Source organism: Lepisosteus oculatus, chromosome 4, assembly GCF_040954835.1.
Source record: "Lepisosteus oculatus isolate fLepOcu1 chromosome 4, fLepOcu1.hap2, whole genome shotgun sequence".
Taxonomy (NCBI): domain Eukaryota; kingdom Metazoa; phylum Chordata; class Actinopteri; order Semionotiformes; family Lepisosteidae; genus Lepisosteus; species Lepisosteus oculatus.
Window position 1 is genome coordinate 3,472,333 of NC_090699.1, and position 19,967 is coordinate 3,492,299.

At 42.0% G+C, this 19,967-nt stretch overlaps 2 protein-coding genes across 3 annotated transcripts in view; one reads left to right on the forward strand and one right to left on the reverse strand.

Annotated features, from left to right (window-relative positions):
• LOC138238041 (E3 ubiquitin-protein ligase TRIM39-like) overlaps positions 1-19,967 on the forward strand; it is a 373,132-nt gene that overhangs the window by 314,508 nt on the left and 38,657 nt on the right. The gene's annotated exons all lie outside the window — the stretch shown is intronic.
• Positions 1-19,967, reverse strand: part of LOC107075987 (butyrophilin subfamily 1 member A1-like) — a 97,307-nt gene that overhangs the window by 74,922 nt on the left and 2,418 nt on the right. The window contains exons 4-9 of one of the 2 annotated variants that reach the window (XM_069187901.1): positions 17,395-17,742; positions 16,885-17,163; positions 11,723-11,830; positions 9,764-9,781; positions 9,039-9,065; positions 3,331-3,509 (exon numbers count right to left, since the gene is read on the reverse strand). In XM_069187901.1, the coding sequence (XP_069044002.1) occupies positions 3,331-3,509; positions 9,039-9,065; positions 9,764-9,781; positions 11,723-11,830; positions 16,885-17,163; positions 17,395-17,742 (959 nt within the window). The remainder of the gene's footprint in view (positions 1-3,330; positions 3,510-9,038; positions 9,066-9,763; positions 9,782-11,722; positions 11,831-16,884; positions 17,164-17,394; positions 17,743-19,967) is intronic. The other variant, XM_069187900.1, reaches the window with a different exon arrangement.

The window sequence follows — 19,967 nt, forward strand, 5'->3', positions numbered from 1 at the left end:
CTCTGATGTTGTTTTCTATTTAGAGATTATTGATAAACTTTTGAAGCACTGTGTCTCCTGTCCTGTTGTGTGTTTATTACTGAGGGAGTCTTTGTGATCTACTCTCCCTCTCACTGTGTCTCCTGTCCTGTTGTGTGTGTTTATTACTGAGGGAGTCTCTGTGATCTACTCTCCCTCTCACTGTGTCTCCTGTCCTGCTGTGTGTGTTTATTACTGAGGGATTCTCTGTGATCTCCTCTCTCACTGCGTCTCCTGTCCTGTTGTGTGTGCTTATTACCGAGGGATTGTCTGTGATCTCCTCTCTCACTGTGTCTCCCGTCCTCTCTGGTGAGACTCTTGGCTCTGCTCTGCCTGCTGTAAGAGATCCCTTGTACTGTGATTCAATAAAGCTCACGGCATTCACACTCCTGTCTGCAGTGATTTTATTGGTCTTGTGGTCCAGGTCTGTTTGTAGTTTGTTCCGTCTCTCAACTGACTTTCCCCAGTTTCACAAATGCGGAAGGGACTTTAATGGAGTTTTTACATTTGTAAATGAGCTTCCAGATCATTAGGATCACAATGCAAATGTAGAAATTAGACAGTGTTTCGGTAGACAGGCTCGACGCAATGGAGGTGTTCAGGTGCAGAAGGCTGGCTGTACTTTTTCGAAAGGCAGAAGTCAAGACTAATTTTTCCTTGACTGACGTGACATTGTTAATGACTGTACAATTGTAACGTGGAGAAAGCAAGTTTAAACGTTGCAAAGGACCCAGTGAAGGCTTCTTCCCTGTAACTGATCTCCCTGTAGCTGGTAGGGAGCTGTGTCAGCATGCGTAGGCTGCAAAGGAACCAGGAAGGGTTTATTCCTGCTGAAAAGCGGAGAAAGGAAACTGCAGAGATAATGTAGCAGGAGAAGAACAGCCGGGAGGCGGGAGAGGGGAAAGGGGAGAGGCAGAGAGACCACTCAGAAGGTGCTGCAAAGTGAAGAGGGGGAGAGAGACGTGTGAGAATAGAGACGATTACAGCACGTTTTGTTCCAAGGTAGAAAGAGGGACAAAATAATGAAAGGAAACAAATATACTTTATTAAATTACACGAAAACCAGTCTGTCGTTGAGAGAAGGAGAAGGGGTGAATCAAATTTCAGGATCATTTTTGTTTCTGTTGTCTTACTGCTGTGGGAGTTGAGAAAATCTTCTTTGAGAATGCAGACAGAGAGATCGGTGTGATCATGGCCGTCTGAGGTGAAATGAGAAACTAGGGGCTTGGAGAGATCTTTCATCTTCACAGCCCTGACGTGTTCTCTGAAGCGTCTCCGAGTCTCCTTCCTGTTTCAATATTCCATACATTTTAATGATAATAAGTCTTACTTTTAGTTGAGTAAAACAGCTATTTGAGTCATACAGACATTTTAGTCAAGAAGTTTAATTTATTTGCATAATAAAATGTATTTCTAAGAAAATATGTAACAGCTCTAAGTTCGATACTCATTTTGTCAACAGTGTTTTCCCGCGGTACAGCACTGCGTCACGAAGCGAACAAAGTGAAATATTTCAGATGCGGTCGGAGAGGGAGGTACTGAGAGTCCTGAACTGGACGTTTCTCAGGTTGTTCTGAGAGTTTGGACTAAACACGACTGGGATTAAAAAAAAGGAGCGAATTGTAGCACGTTTTGTTCCAAGGTAACAAATATACATCCCAAAGTTACAAAAATAATCCCTCAAATAATGATGCTCATCCTGCTGAATACATGAACTCCCGAAGCAGTGCAGTAATCTCCCGGTGCAGTCTCTCGTGTTTCAGGTTAGTTTATATATATATTAAACACAGCTGAACACAACACCAGGAATGAGTTTAACTTCACTTCTTACTAGAACAGCAGGTCTGTCGCCATCTCCTAACTCGCCTGCTCTAGGGAGCGTCTCACAATTACCACACTAACCAGCGCACAAGGGAGTGTGTTAAAACTACCTCTTATGACACAGTCCCTCTGTGGACAGAGAATCGTCCACATGAAATGTCCAAACGGCAGGACGGAAGACAAGACTGACACGGAGCCCAAGTTTCTGTCCCTGAAGAAAAAACTCGCCGCTGCCATAAACTTTTGGGCTTCCATATGAAGGAAAACAGAGCTTCACTGGCCGATTATCACACTTCATTGGGAATCAAAGACCAGAAAAAAGAGTAATGGACACAGCGCGTCCACTTTCCCCTGTGTCAGAGATCACATCAAACTTCCCTCACACTAAGCAAACCTCCACACAATAAACCCCATAAGAACATAAAATACACAATACTGAACATGCTGATGTGACCCTGTCTAAGAGGAGCCGGGTATTAGACTGGCTGTAGCTGCTCACAGACGCACCGCTGGTTACAAACTACAACTCCCATAACCACCCTGAGCCACTTCCTGTCTGCGTCACAGTCCCTGTTCCTCCTGGCTGTGGTGACGTCAGCGGGTCCCTCCCCGTTCTGGCAGCTTCACGGTCAGCGGCGCGCGCAGGAGAGACTCACGCGGGTTTTCATTTTTAAAAGTTTATTTTCTCAAAAATTCGAAAAAAAACACAGCAGGGTTTCCAGAGATATTTACAAGTCAGGAGTACAGCAGGCTGGTAGCAAGTTATCTCGCCCTCTCTCGTACATGTTATTTTCCCCTGTTTAATTTTGTATTTATTTAATATAAACACGACACAACATCATCATTTCTACAATTACTATTATATTTATGACATATTTTAAATAAAGAAAACACACGGGGGGGTTTCCAAAGATATTTACAAGGCAGGAGTACAGCAGGCTGGTAGTGGGGTCTATCTCCCTCTCTCGTACATGTTATTTTCCCCCGTTTAAAACATTTAAATACAACATCGTCATCATTTACAATTCCTACTATATTTCTGACCTCACCTCACTGCCCGTCAGTAAACCCGTCTCCCAGTGTGAGCAGTGGACAGAGAGCTGGGAGAGAGTCAGCCTGTGTTCATGAGTCAGTGAAGGGTTGAATCTCCACACTGACAGCAGGCAGCAGCTCAAGGTCTTTATACTGATCCCAGGTCCAGAAGACAGGATAGATCTTCTCCCCCTGAGGGAAGACCATGTCAGTGAAAGTGTAGACATGAGCTCTGGACTCCACTGTGTAAAAGGAGACCTTCCTCTCCTCAATATCCACACACACCCCCAGCTTCCTGGGCTTCAGACTGAGGGGGAGACGGGTCTCAGGGTCAGTGAGAGCAGAGAAAACATCAGGGTCAGAGTACAGACACCAGTAACCCCACTGGGGAGAGAAGCTGAACCTCCCTTTCCTCTCTGCAGACTCTCTGGTCACTCCTATTCTCCACCTGTTGTTCACCTCCACCTCCCAGTAGTGTCTCCCTGAGGTGAAGGCCTCCCTGCTCACGACACAGAGCCTCTGATCAAATCTGTGAGGACTGTCAGAGAGACTATTCTTCTGTCCCCGTCTCACTCTCTTCCCATCCTCAGACAGGCTGAGCCAACAGTGAGCTGTATCAGGGTCCAGAGTCACAGCAGCTGGGGAATAAAACACAAACATCACAACAGGCTCCTGCCGATCACAGTCCAACTCAACTCCATCAGACTGTGAAATGTCTTTGTCCCCAAACACACCGAGAGAGAAACACCAGTCAATTACTAATGACTGCTCTTCCCTTCCAGAGAAACGACATCTTCTTCACTGTTTCACTAGTGTTACACATGGGAGTGATCCCAATATCCTCTAAATACAAACATTAAACACTTGTTTTCACAGCGATGAAACTTTATTTTCTTAAACGACATTATTAATAAACACAGGACCGACCGGACTGCAGGAGAAACTACAGCCCGACCACTCGCTTTCAAACACTTCACAACCCACCACAACGACCTGTATACTGTAAGAAACTGGACAGCCTGTCTGTTAAACCGGTTTATTTCAAATCCCAGTTCAGCAGCTCGTTCATCTTCTCTGAGACCATTTTCCTGACGACACAGAATAAAAAAGTGCTGAATTCAAAGACTGCATAATACTAAGCATAAATAAAAAAAAATTAAAAAGACTGAATAATGCTCGTTTTTACAGAAAAAAATATATAAAAATGGAAAAAGCAAAGGACTTCCCATTTACTTAGAACATGTGAACAAATATCCAAAGTATTCAGATAAAACAGAAATAATAATAATAATAATCTCTGATAGGAGACAGTAGGAGCAGTATTAACTCTTAATTCTTAATACTTAATACTGAATAAATTCTCTCCCTTTGTCTGCCTGTCAATTTAGTGAAAATCAAAGAGTTTCCTCTCAGGTCTTATTTTTTTCTTTACTCCTGGAGTCTAGAAAGGCTTTATAAAAACCTGCATAATGCTCATTTTTTACGGAAAAAAATATAATGGAAAGAACAAGAGTGGACTGAGATGAGCCACATCCTAGAAGAGGCTGCTACCAGGGTTTGTGGAAAGACAAGAGGAGGCAGACCGAGGGAAAATGAAGAGTGGTGGTGGGATATGGAAGTTCAGGAAACACTGAAGGAAAAGAAAAAAGCATACAAGGCACTGAAAGATGGCACTGGAGAATTACAAGAATATAAGAGACTAAAGAAGGTAGCAAAAAGAAGTGTAGCAAGAGCAAAGGAAAGAGCCTGGAAAGAATGGTATGAGAAACTTGAAACAAAGGAAGGAGAGGACCAGATCTACAAGATTGCTAAACATAGAGCGAGACAGAAAAAAGATATTATCCGGGTGGTGGTACTCAAGGATGGAGAAGGCAGAGTCTTGATTAAAGAAGAACAGATCAAGCAAAGATGGCTGGAGTACTTCAAAAATCTGTTAAATGTAGAAAATGAGAGGGAGAACCTAGTGGAGGCAGACGTAGTGTGTGGACCAATCCAAGAAATTTCAGTAAAGGAAGTGACAGAAGCTATCAAAGAGATGAAAGTGGGCAAAGCAACTGGACCATCAGGAATAGCAGCAGAACACTTTAAGAACCTCGATGGAGAGGGGATTCAGTGGCTGACGAGATTGCTAAACAATATTGCAACGGAAGAGAGAATTCCAGAAGAATGGACAAAAAGCAGTATGGTTACCATCTACAAGGAAAAAGGAGACCAAATGGAGTGTAAAAACTATAGAGGAATAAAACTTCTGGAACATGGATTGAAAATCCTGGAAAAAATTCTGGACAAGAGACTCAGGAAGATAATCAGGATTCACAACTCACAATTTGGATTCTCAGCGGGGAAAAGCACAACAGATGCCATTTTTGTGATGAGACAGTTACAGGAGAAGACACTAGAGAAAGGGAAAAAGCTGTATGTGGCCTTTCTGGACTTGGAGAAGGCATATGACCGTGTGCCCAGAGAGGTGGTGTATTGGTGCTTGAGGAAGAAAGGAGTACCAGAAAGCATGGTGAAGTTAGTTCAAGCAACCTATAGAGATGCAATTACGAAGATGATAACACAACAGGGAGAGACAAAAGAGTTTGAAATCACAGTTGGAGTACACCAAGGATCAGCACTAAGTCCTTTCCTTTTCATAAACATTATTGACACACTGACAGAGGAGGTAAGAACAGAAGTGCCTTGGGAACTCATCTTTGCTGATGATGTGGCACTGATGGCAGACTCAGAAGTAGAACTACAGGAGAAAGTGTTCAAATGGCAGAGGAGTCTGGAAAAGGGTGGACTGAAAATGAATGCAGAAAAATCTGAAATAATGGTAATGGAGAGAAGAGGAGATACTATGACCAATGTTGAGGAGACAAATGGAGGAAAACTGAAACAAGTTGATGACTTTAAATACCTTGGATCAAAACTGGTAAAGGGAGGAGAAACACTGGAGGCAGTAAAACAAAGAGTGAAAGCTGGATGGAACAAGTGGAGAGAAATAACTGGAATAATCTGTGACAGGAAAATTCCCAGAAAGTTAAAGTGCAAAATGTACAAAACTGTGATTAGACCTGTACTACTATATGGAGCTGAATGCTTGGCATTTGGAAAGAGGGAAGAGAACTTGATGAGAAGAACTGAAATGAGGATGTTGAGATGGATTCTGCAGATTTCAATGAAGGACAAGATCAGAAATGAAGAAATACGTAGACGATGTAGGATGTTGGATGTGGTTGAGAAGATGCGAGAGGCGAGGTTACGGTGGTATGGACATATCATGAGGAGGGATGTTGAGGAAGTAACAAAGAGGGTAATGGAATTTGAGGTGGAAGGTAACAGAGGAAGAGGCAGGCCTAGAAAGAGATGGATAGATTGTGTGAGAAAAGATATGGAGGTATGTGAAGTGAGTGAGGAAGATGTGCTCGACAGAGACAAATGGAGAAGAGCAACCAAAGCAGCTGACCCCAGGACAGTCTGGGACTAAGGCTGTGAAAAAGAAGAAGAAGAAGAAGAAGAACAAAACCTTGTGAAATGTAAGAAAACCCACCATACTTACTTTGAAAATGCCAAAAAATATCCAAAGTGTTCAATTTAAAGCAGAAATAACACATCCAGAAACCCGGAGAGAAAGACGAGAGAAACAGAGGCGCTCATTCTGACTTCAGACTGCTCGCGCTCACTGTCCGCCTCTCTGATAGGAGACACCAGCTGTCAATCATTGAACTCTGACCATTGAGAGACGGGGGCGGGGCTTATACATGCCCAGAGCGAATGTCGGGTTTTAATTGCTCTCTTTCGCTGATCTGCTTGTCAATCAAGCGACGATCAAAGAGACTCTTATCTGCTCTTATTTTCTGACTCCTGGTGCCTAGAAAGCCTGACAGATACCTGCATGAATTTATAAAAACACCTGACTCATTTCTAGACAGGGAACCCCATTAGTTCTGTGATGATGAAGGGCGCCCACTCCTGGACAAGAGTGGAAACCGCAGCCTGATCCCTGAACCCGACATGACAACATCTTCCACTGATATAACACACTTGTTCTGTGTAGAACAGGACACACTGTCAAACACTGACTTACTCCACAGGAGAGTCTATCAGTCTGGAAACACAGACACCCCTTATTTTGACAGTGACTTATTTAGTAACTGAAATTTACAGAAGCTTATTAGTGTCATGGAGAAAAAGTATTTATTGTGGTTAGATGAGATAGTATTGTGTTTGAATGAGAACATTATTGTGTTTATACAAGAAAGTATATATATATATCTGGTATTATATATGTAATAATACTGTCCTGAGTAAAAAAGCATTGACTTTAACAACAGAAGAATATCATCACACTTCTCTTTCTGGAAAAAAATAATCTAAAGGAGCACGTGAGTAACTGAACTTCTTATTTTGGCAGGAAATTCATTATTTATTGAATTACTCTTGGCCTAGGAATAGTCCCTCAATTCAAATTAAATATCCCCAACTGTTATAGTAGTTTTTTTCACACATAGATTCTCAGACACACAGTCACTGTGTCACACTAAGGAGATAAAGACCTGTCTGATATGGAAACAGACAAACCCAAATCTGAGGTAAAAACCTCAATCTCTACTGACAGTAGTGATTAATGAGCTGATGTTGAAATGACTGATCTATTCTGAGACAAACACTCCACTGAGTCTCTTACTGAACCCCCATCACTGCAGCCTGTCTCAGTAGAGCTCACAGCTCTCAGGTTTATTCTCCAGATCAATCACAGCCTCAGGGAGCGCAGTGGGAAGGGTCTGATTTCCTAGCGCAGCACAGTGGGAAAAAGACAAAGTGTAGCTACAGTTTCCCTGGAAAAGCAATGCAAAAGAGGGAAGAAACACCAAACAAGATGAATAAGGCCACAAACTGTACAAAAAGAAAAACAATCCTTACCATGGAGAAAAACACAAAAATAATCCTTATATTGCAAAAAAACCTCACCCTACTTCCAAGGATTTAGCAACAGCTTTAAAGCCCTATAAGAGAGATAGTGCTTCTCTTGTGTCTTCAGACAAGCCTGACCAGACCTGCCTTCACTCCCCTTTTATACACTGCAGGGCTGTATAGACTGAAACACACACTGAGACTGGGGAGCATATGGGGAAAAACATTCATGCCCAGATGAAAATAAACTTTTCTTACTTGATATACCCTCCTGTAAATCAGGACATATAAAAACATTGAAAAATGGGGTTTGTTGTATATTCTACTTTTTGGCCCAGTCTTACAAGACGTACGGTAATCTGAAAAAGGGCACTGCTGTTAGGAGACATACAGTAATTAAACAGGTACAGGCAGCAAAAATTGTCCCCAGGTACCAGAACTGGTTTACAGGGATTCAGATCTAGTTTATGTCATTTTCAGATAGGAAACTGGTTTTTAAACATGGAGTGGGAAGATATTTTTTTAAGCCCAGAGTAAGAGAGAGAGAGAGACAGAGGACAACAAGCTGCAGGAGAGCCCAGAGTAAGAGAGAGAGAGACAGAAGACAACAAGCTGCAGGAGAGCCCAGAGTAAGAGAGAGAGAGACAGAGGACAACAACCTGCAGGAGAGCCCAAATATATTTATGTAAAGAGAACCTTGCAACATAATTTTTATCTAGTCTGTAACAGTGTTGGTCCATAGGATTTGGACAGCTGTTTTGTTATGAGTGGCTCTATTCCTGATTCCTCCTGATATCCCACAGTTATTCCCAAATCCAGGGTTCTGCCACATTCATCCTGTAGACCCTCAGACAGGAGTGAGCAGAGACCAGAGCACATGGCCTTCAGGGAAAATGAGTTTTCTACACTGTCAGCCCTTCCAGGAGAGACTCCTACTGACCATTGGACTGAAACACATTGGGGAAAGATGATCCTCACACTTTCAGCCCAGAGGAAGAGATAACTACTGGCCATTAGACTGAAACACAGATTGGAGACAGAAATTCACACCACGAAGCTTGGATTGATCTTCCCAGTATCCCACTCAGAATTCATGTAGGTTGTTACAGAAACAGAAGACTGAAATACATCTACTTGATTGTACACACCAAAACAACAATCTCAAACTACAAAGACCTTCTGAGACTAAATCCAATAACCATGGAAAACAAGCTAAATATCTTCATACCACAGGCCCCTCTGTTATCAAGAGCAGACAGCCCTACCTGCAGCACTGCAGATCCACCTCCATTCTGAAACACAGAGATACAGACACTGTTAATCACAGACACACACTGGAGCACAGAGATACAGACACTGTGAATCACAGTCACACACTGAAACACAGAGATACAGACACTGTTAATCACAGTTACACACTGAAACACAGAGACACAGACACTGTTAATCACAGTCACACACTGGAACACAGAGATACAGACACTGTTAATCACAGTCACACACTGGAACACAGAGATACAGACACTGTGAATCACAGTGACACACTGGAACACAGAGATACAGACACTGTTAATCACAGACACACACTGGAACACAGGGATACAGACACTGTTAATCACAGTCACACAGTGGAGCACAGAGATACAGACACTGTTAATCACAGTCACACACTGGGACACAGAGATACAGACACTGTTAATCACAGTCACACACTGGAACACAGAGATACAGACACTGTTAATCACAGACACACACTGGAACACAGAGATACAGACACTGTGAATCACAGTCACACACTGGAACACAGAGATACAGACACTGTTAATCACAGTCGCACAGTGGGACACAGAGATGCAGACGCTGTGAATCAGTCACACAGTGGCTCCACACTGGATCACATACTGTTAATAAGTAAGTGCGTTCAGTACAGTGCGTTCAGTACAGTCAGTGCTGTCACACAGTGTACAGAGAGTCTAACAGAATCACTCACCAGCGAGTTTCTCTTCCCCTGCAAAGAAACACAAACAATGGAATCAGTGACACCGAATTAAGGCTGCAGAATTTGGAAAATTATTTTAGATATTTTTTTCTATTATAACACATTCTATAGTTCACTGAACAAAATAATTTAAGGCACACAACAATAGGAAACATTTCTGCTCATCCAGCCCATGTTAGTAGTTAATTTACAGCTCTTTTTGCTGTGCACTTCCTCACAACTGACCCCTCTTATGTCAAATTTCTGTGATCGATTAGAAGGTCTGACACTCTCTACATATCATCTGTGATTTCCACTTTAAGGGTTGTCCCACCCCCTCCTGTCACATGATCATGTTTGACCAATGAAAACAGAGCTCATGACTGACAGACTGAGAGAAAGTCAGTCTCTGCCATCAGGGTGTAAAATGGGCAGGAAGATATGGATATGGGGGTCTGTTTGAATTGTCTTGACTATGGTGAAAATGAAGATATTTCATGCATACATATATTCAGAGTGTGTATATATATATACTGTATAGCCACTTCCTCCTCCTCTCCCTGTGCTCCAGGTTTGCCCTGTAGGGATCTGACTTTGACACAGTGGACACATCCTGACCCTTGACCTCATGTATCAGTAAGACAGTGGATCCTGCAGTAACATCTGATTGAGGATCCCACCCAGCAGTAAGATCAGTGATATCAGTCACGAAGTGAAGCTGGAATATGAGCTCCACATGAGATTAGATGTCTCTAATCAGAACCCAGAGAGTATACTGGGTATTGAAGGGGTCAGAACTACAGATGAATAGATCACTGTGTCAGCAGATACACTTGATCCTCACATGCACAGACAGGACAGATGACTGGATCCTGCAGTAGTGTGGATTCAGTGATGTGAGTTTACAGTGATCTTCAGGACAGGATATCAAGGCTCATTCAAGGTTTGGAGTGAATCCAGTCTGGGGGTCTGAGGGCTGCATCTCTGCTGTTTGAGGATGATGTTGTCTCCTCTGACTGTGATAACAGAGTGAAGAGCTCAGCAGTCTGGGAGGACCTTGGAGCAGAGTCACTGCTCCTCTGGATCGAGAGGAGCTGGTTGAGCTGGTTCAGGTATCTGGTGAGGAAGCCCCTCCAGGCTCCTCCTGCTGGAGGTGTAATGGGCACACTGGGAGGAGACCCAGCACAGACCCAGGACACACTAGAGGAGTTATATCTCTCAGCCCACTGAGAGGACAGACCCAGGACTCACTGGAGGAGTTATATCTCTCAGCCCACTGGGAGGAGACCCAGCACAGACCCAGGACACACTGGAGGAGTTAAATCTCTCAGCTGGTCTGGAGCAGCTGGGAATCCCCCAGGAGGAGCTGGAGACTGGTCTGCTCTGCTCAAGTTGTTACTACTGCGTCCCTCACCAGGAGTAAGAGGTAAGAAAATGTTTGGATGGAGCTCAGTCTGTTTTTTTATTTTCCTTGTCTTTGTATTTAGTCTCTACTGATATATTATTTAATTTAATTTAGTGTGTGTATTTGTTTTAGTAAATTCTACTCAGATGTATTAAAGGTGAAAGGAGAGGGATTACAGGTGAACTGCAGTGTGTGTTGTCCCTGTGGTCACTACAGTCTCACCTGCAGAAGTGACACAGAACAGACACTGGACACTCCTACAGGCAGGACTCTGCTGTCAGCACTGGTCATGTACTGAGCCCAGACTGCAGTGAGGTCTGTGAGTCTTTCACCCTGTGTGAGATACTGTACTTCTCTGAGCACTTATGCTCCTCATCTCGTGTATCATCAGGTCTCTCAGACTTTCAGGCCATTGTTGTCCCTTCATTTCAAAACAGAGTGAAAATCTGCTGTTTATCTCGCCGTTGATTTCTTTTTCATTGTCCTCTGTAACACTGACTTGTCATTAATGGACTCTAATGAATAGCAGTATATAATATACAAACACGTATATAATGAGCACATACTGTCCATTCTTCTCCACTGGATCACCAGAAGTACTGATGCTGCTACAGTAACAGCTGCTGTGAGGAAGAGAGTCACCATCCATCCAGAGGGAGCAGGGAAAAAGTCTCCTGGAAAACAGAATAAATAGTTTCATCTTCAGAATAAAACATATACAGATGCAGCCATTCAAAATGCGCTGGCGATACCGCATTATTTTCCGGTACGCTGTACGCAGTCTACCGCGAGTTACCGGTAAATACCGCAAGCTACCGGTAAATACCGCTAGTTACCGTAAATTCTCCTATGATACCGCAAGCAAAATAATAGTATCCGGAATTTCCGCAAGGTGGAGCTAATAAAGCTCAACCTCTCATGTTTGAGCTGTCGCCATCAAAGTCTTTAACGAAGATATTACTAATAGGATTAATAATGAATGACCTTGGACAAGCTGTAAACTCAAAGTATTGCCCTGGTCCACAGTCTTTTTTTCATTGACCGTCTTTGTAAAAGTAACACCACAGCATTTCGCAATCACGCATTTTTTTCCAATCATGCAAAGTACAGTAATTTTTGAGAATCGATTCACCATGCCTTTCACATGCTCATAAAAGAGAATGATTTAGGAACATAAACATATTACCGTATGAAAACTGTACTGTATACAGTATGTATATGTATATTTAATGTCTTAACTGTGCCCGTTTAAGTATTGAATATTCATATCTAATTTTACCACTGAAGGGAAATCTTAGTAGCTGAGCATAAAAAGAATAGGAGCATACTGCAACACGTGTGAATAAACGATATTAATTTTGGAACATAAACATACAGTATATGGCTGATCTCGGTACTTTAAAGAAAACATACACGAAACATGGTTTCATTACGACCAGAATCGGTCTTGAGATATTTTTAACTTGATTTACAGTATTTGAGAGGTATGTCTTAACACCGATACTACGTAAATACTGCTCACGTATATGTTTCTAGGTTTATATTATGCATTTCATACGGTCAAATTACTTTTGAGCAACTAATAAGAAGCGCGAAACGGTTTGCCCGTGGATTGATTAGAGATATCAAGTACATACAAGTCATTTTTTAAATATTGTAGTTCGACTTGTAAAAATGTTACGAGTACATCATCTGTCAACAATTACACAGGTTCTGTTTCATATTGCGGATTTTGGTTACGTAATATTATTTTCTAAATTTCACGTTGTGAATATATGATTTGGGCAAACAGAGCCGCAAAGAAGTACATTATGGGTTGTTGTTATTTTTTTTTGCAGTTTTATCTAGAACAAGCGATGCTTAAACCTTTGTCTGATTCTTGTGAAACTATCCACACGACAGTTACAGTACCTAGGAGTTGACTTCAGTGATGTCACTGATGGGATGTTTCTAAAAATCCATCCTCTGTAAAACGTCTTCTCTAGTTGTCCTGCATATGTATTCCCTAATGAAGCTGTGTGTTCTGAGCCTGGATCTCTACATTTCTGTATGAACCAGCTTAGAGGGCTAAAGACAGCTCGTGTTTAAATTGAGTGTAAGGTAATTTATGCTTCTAAAGTCATGGTCAGCATTTATTATTGTACTGTGCTGTAAACTTGTTCTGTGCCTAGTCACGTTATTTTATAACGTTTTTATAGTGTTATCAAATCTGGTGGCGCTGTGTGTTAGTTTCCTGACTCCCATGTCACATGGTCTGTGATTGAATCCCATGGAACTATGACTTTATTTTTTAACAAACATTTCTTTGAAAAAATGAAACGTTTCCCTTTGTCAGAGATTAAATAAAACCTCACTCGCACCAAACAAATTTATATTTCTAAATATCACAACATGATCGAATTTAAGTCTTTTTAATAACAATGAATAGTCACCTATGCATTACAAAATAAACATTTATATTGATTTGAATTGCGTTTTGATTTAAATCGTAAACGTGTGTTTAAATATATGTGTTTAAAGGCGATATACTGTATAAAAGCGCTGATTCTTATGGAGTGTGTTCCGCCGGGGATTCAAAAAATTTATTTTTTTTAATCGCGTATCTAAGGAAAATTGCAGTATAACTTTGTTCATGCACAAACAGTGGCATGTTACATTATAATTTGGGTGTCTCCTCTTGCCAGAAAGCTCTAAATTGCATTTTGAGTGTGGTTTTTGACTTTTTCTAAATTGCAACCCATAAATAAAGCTGATAAAGTTTAGACTAACTGTATTCTAAACTGTATTACAACAGCACATTGGACAATGCAACGTAAATTGCAAAAATGCACTTGGAATCTGTCCAAGCCCTCCTACGAAAATTATTTAAACTGCGACACTTATCATTCATCTCTAAATAAACTTTATTTTATATAGCGTTTTAAGCGAATAGGTAATTAGATTGCTCATAAACCTAATCGCTTTTTCTACATAAACACAGCGTGATTGCTCTCTGAAAATGCTTTTCCTTTATATTTAGGCTCAGATTTCAACTATAGATCGTATTATTATAAACTTTCTTGGAAAAATGTATTTAATGTAAACCATGTTTGCTATTAATTCATTTAGGGCTAAAATACGTTCATTGTCTTCCAATCGAGTCGAGTTGACATTGGAAGCTTGCCACTCCCGGACTGTTAAACCAACGCATTAGCATGTTAAAGCGATTCCATTGAGGAGCCCAGCTACCAGTTAACACTGTACTTCCTACTTTGAAAATACCTGTGAAACCGGTTTAATTCATCACAGCCAGCACTCCGGCAGAGAGGGGGTTGTACTCGTAAAGTAGAAGCAGGCGAGATTTCCAGCGAAAGACACCCCCACCCCTCCTCAAAAACCCAGTAAGTACAGTACTAGTTAAGAAAGGCGAGGCTCCTCAATGAAATTGCTTTAACATGCTAATACGTTGGTGTAACAGTCCGGTGTGGCAAGCTTCTAATTTCAACCCGACCACGGCGAAAGGAACCCTTCTTTCATTTGAAGACAATGAACATACTTCAGCCCTGAATGAATTAATAGCAAACATGGTTTATATAAAAGCCCTTTTAGCCTTTGTCACTAATGAAACAAAGGTCACTAGCCTTTGTCACTAATGAAACCACTAAATAAAGACATAAATATAAAAATCTTAAGATTTTTAAAATACATGACTTTGCTAAAATTTATTTGAAAATAAAAACGATTACAACCGCCAGGGGAGAGAGAGAACAGGGGAGGGATGTTGGTTTTGCATAAGGGGCGGGGCTATGGAAATGAGGTCTGTTTGGGAATGTGGAGTTACATGTTCTGGCTGTTTTTGAATTATCGTTGTTGAGTATGGAGTATTGAGGTATTGATTTTGTGTAATGCTTTATGTTGAAAATTGAGGTGGATTTTGTTTATGATAAAGAGGATAAACTGGGATGGGAGGAGGGTTTGGTTTTGCATAAGGGGCGGGATTATGATTTTTTATTATGAGGAATTTGCGAGAGTATAATGGTTTGATATATTTGATTTTGTATTGTGGTCGTTATCTATGTTTTTGGTTGGTATTATGTTTATATGGTTGTTTTTGTTGGTTGGTTGTTATTATGGTTATTAATAATACGATCTATAGTTGAAATCTGAGCCTAAATAAAAAGAAAAAGCAAGTGATTAGGTTTATGAGCAATCTAATTACTTATTCGTTTAAAACGCTATATAAAATAAAGTTTATTATTAATTTGCTGGACAGAGCGGTGAACATTATTATGCATAAGCAAAGATAACGATCCTGATCAGTTTAGAAATCTGTGTACGCTGTAAGGTTTTTACTTCTTAAACTTTTAAAATACACGTTTCAAATAGAAAGAAATCCTCTTCCTGGTACAGTCGCATGAAGAGAGAGGCGAAACAGCCCTACACAGCCCTGTCGCAGTACACGAATATAATCATATCGTTATAAAATTCTTTAGATACGCGATTCCATATTATATTAGCAGAAAAGCTTAAAACTACCACTTTTTCACACGCTATTTCACATGTTAGTTAAATGTAATTTATTTATATATTATATATTTATATCTCTGACCAAAGGAAACGTTTCATTTTTTCAAAGAAATGTTTGTTAAAAAAAGACTCATAGTTTTAGTGGGATTCAATCACAGACCGTGTGACATAGGAGTCAGGAACCTAACACACAGCGCCACCGGCAAGATCACATGCAGACTGCTGAAAAAGCACTACAGAAACATTATCGACAGACCGTACAGCATGTACTATTCTTGTGTTGCGGTACATGAATATAATTATATCGTTATTAATTTCGTTAGATACGCGATTCCATATTATATTCCCTTTTAATCAAATTCTAAAAGTATGCTTGTTGACTCTGGTATCTCTTTAGTTAAAGACTTCGATGCTTAAAATGTTTAGGGAGAAATGGAATACCGGTGTGTATTTTTTTCTTTAAAGTACCAAGACCAGCCATATACTGTATGTTTACGTTCCAAAATTAATATCGTTTATGGCCTTCACACGCGTTACAGTATGCTCCTATTCTTTTTATGCTCAGCTACTAAGATTTCCCTTCAGTGGTAAAATTCAATATCTACAACGGGCACAGTAAAGACGTTTACAGGAAGTCTTTCTACGACAGACCAACAGACCATGAGTGCCCCTGTCGGTCAACCAATCACGTACCGCGGTACCCCGCGTCATCTTGCGTCACGATGCGCGACGCCGTAGCCAATTACCTCCGGTACGTGTCTGTACCGCTCACTTTGAATGGCTGCATCTGTATGAATTTTCATGCTGAAGTGACCATTCCCCTTCTCTACTGTCAAATGCTGGTTGCCATGAATATGCAATCGGACAGAAGACCTGGATCACCTGGACAGATTCTGCTCAAGGAGCCTCAGATGAGTCAGGATATTTAAAGTCTGCTCTGACAGCACCCTGAGCTCTCAGGGCTACAGTTCCTGTTTCCCCAGCTTGTGATTCATTTGGATTCCTGACCTTGTTCCTGGATCACCCCTGTGCCTGTTACACTCATCTGTGTTCACTTGGTTTCTACCCTGCTTCATCCTGACCTCGTCTTCTGGATTCTGCTGTTTACTCTGTTTGCCTGTGTGACCTCAGATTCAGATTCTCCTGGTGCTTCGCTTCCCAGGTGTGTGTAATAGCTCAGCTGTGTTACAGATGAGCTCCAGTGTTCATGTTTAATACTCACTGGGTATGTGGAGCTGAGATCCCCAGTCTGGCTCAGGAAGAGCACTTCTCACCAGGCAGGAGAAGATGTTGGACTCCTGTTTGACTGGGATGTAGCTGCTGACACTGAGGAGCCCCTGACTGTCCGTGTCCACTGTGGGGGGCTGTGATGTCACCTCGTTTCCATCCCTGTCTGTCCAGATCACTGCAGGTTGAGGGAACCAGCCCTCTGATCTGCACAGCAGCTGGGCCTGATCTCCTCCAGGGGAGTGGAGAGACACTGAGGGCTGGGAGCCCAGGGCTGTGGATTCATCACAACAGGAGACATTTCACAGCTGAGGTTTGGCATAGACATCAGTGATGTGAGATTGGAAACAGACTTACTGTGATCAGTGTTGTGTTGTTTCATCCTGACTAACACAAGCGATGTGGTCTGTACCTTGCTGTGTTGTGTAGTGTTATGCTGTACCGTGTTATGTTAGTGACGTGTGTTAAAAGGAAAGAAAATTAAAGCATGTGGAAAGAAACTCACCTCTAACACCCAGTTTAATAAGAGCTACTTCAAAATGCTGATGAGATCGAACCAGGCAGTTATAGAGTCCATGATCAGAGCGCCTCACATCTCTCAGTCTCAGAGACACGTTGCCTTTGAAGAGCTTCCCTGGGAAAAGTTCAGCTCTTCCCCTGTATGATGGAAACTGATTCTCAAGTCTATACCCGTGGTTGTGGTAAAAACACACAGGAGCTGTGAAATCCTCTCTGAACCATCTGATCTCTAGATCCTCAGCACTGATGTCTGGTGAGAGGTAACAGGGCAGGACAGCGTCTTCACCAGGGAAAACAAACACAGGAGCAGCTGGACCTCGAACCTGAAACCACTCTGAAAGAGAAAGAGCACAGCTGACATGAGTCTTCAACCTCAACACAGACAAACACTCTGAGACAAACTGTAGATCATCACTGGCAGAATAAAGCAGAGCAGCTCAGTGACACACAGTGTTTTCTACAAACAGCCCATCACTGATTCAGACCCACATGTGACTGAGGAGCACTGAAGATCAGTGAGTCTCATCTCACCATCTGCTCCTCTTCCTCACACCAGTCTTTCCCAAACTGAGGTCTGGATCTCTCACCCAGGACCCTCAGATCCTCAGCTTCACTCCCTGATAGAAGAGCTGTGACTGTGTTCACTGAGGGTCTGTTTCTCTGCAGTGACAGTAGGGGGTTAAATCAGGCTCTTTATCTGTGTGTTTTTCTCTGCTTTCTGGTCCTTTATATAGTGAAACAATTCACATACAGAACCCAGATTAAACTGCTGATTAATACTTCTAACACAATCAGAACACATAAACACTGGAGGCAAAGTGGGATGTAGCCATGGACCTGAATGATTCCAGGTTTTATTCAGCAGTTTTTACAATACAAAATAAGATATTCACCAACATCTAGACACACAAAACAGAATGAAGATGAACTTCAGGCAAGATCCAGTCAGGCTCCTTCAACAAGTGTCAGTTGTAACATCTCTCCATCTTCCACACACAAACTTCTGACACATTGTAATGTCCGGTGTTGTTTGGGTCACTCCAGGACTCCCTCTGTAAGTGATGAGTACCTGATGTAGCCAACATTAACTCACACACTGAGACACAGACTGGCAGAGAGTGTGAAGCAGCTCTCAGGTCAGCAGTGTGACTTGGCCATGATTGACACTGTCTCTGAGTCTGTCAGCTCATCCCACAGGTGCTCAGGGGTCTGATGACAGAGTGACTCAGTGGAGGACATTGATCCCAGACTGACACACAACATCATGAGCAGAAGAAAGGCTGATGACAAGAACAGACTGTTCAGCCCATCAGTGCTCATCACTGTCCTGAACTTTCACAGCACCAGGCTCAGATGTGAAAGTTCAGAGTCTGTGTCTCCACTGTGTGTCCTGGTGATGTGTTAATACCTCCCAGTGCTGCTGCTGACACAGTCAGTCTGGTCACATGGGGCTCCAGTGCAGCTGATTGACCTAGTTTAGGGCTCCTGAGATCAAGACTGGGACATGACTGGGGGTTTGTGTGGGGTGAGAAAATACTATATAATTGATGTTATTTGTATTTAAAATTTTATTTTTTAATTTTGTATATATTTTGAACATTTATTCTTAATTTTGTATGTATTTTAAACACCAAAAAAATGAAAGATTCTGAATCCAGAAACCCAAGACCTGAGAGCAGAAATCTGGAACCCTGATCCAGTGGTGTCTTCCTGCACCCGCCTGCCTTCAGTTTCACAGATCCTTCCCTCTGTCTGCTATCATCCAGTCACAGCACCATTCCTTCTCAGCTGTCTTCCCCATATTATAACCCAATTCCTCATTTTCCTGCTCTTGCCCTCCTGCCTCCTTCCTCTATGACATTCTGTCTGGTTCATTCCTACTGTATATATTCTAACTTGCTCAATATATTCAGTCCTACCTGTAAACAATAAGCAGGCATCCAACCATATCTTCTCTCTCTCTCCTGTTCCCTGAAGTCCGACACAGCTTAATGGTAGTCCAGATTTTCCAGCTCCCTCAAGTCTCATAATCCTCTGCTCCAAATTCACAGCTCCTCATCCCAAGGACTCATTCCTCTGGAAGGCCCCTCCTCTCCCTACACTCCCTACATGCCTTGATGCTCATCCTGCCTCCTGTTCCCCTCTTACTGCAGGGGCACATTAAACAAGGTGCAGACATGAATCTGGTCTGTCTCCTCATTCACTCTACTGGCTCCTCCCAATCCAGAAAAGCTCACTGCAGCCTCTGTCTGCTCTTGTACTGAACCACACTGTTCCCAGTGTGTCAAGATCCTGATCATCTGTGATCTCTATTTAAAAAACAGGAGTTCAGCTCACTGTGGATAAAACATCTGCTCCTCCTGCCATCACTGAATTTCTTGGAATTCCTCAGTTCAGAAGATTTCTGTCTCCTTCCTTCACCAGTAAGCTTGACTGCATTCAGTTGCATCTTTCTACTGCTTTTTCCACTAGGTGTGGCACAACTCTTGTCACTCTTGTCTTTGCTGGATCAACTCAACAATTTGATTAAAATCATTCCTTGAGAAAAAGCATCCATGA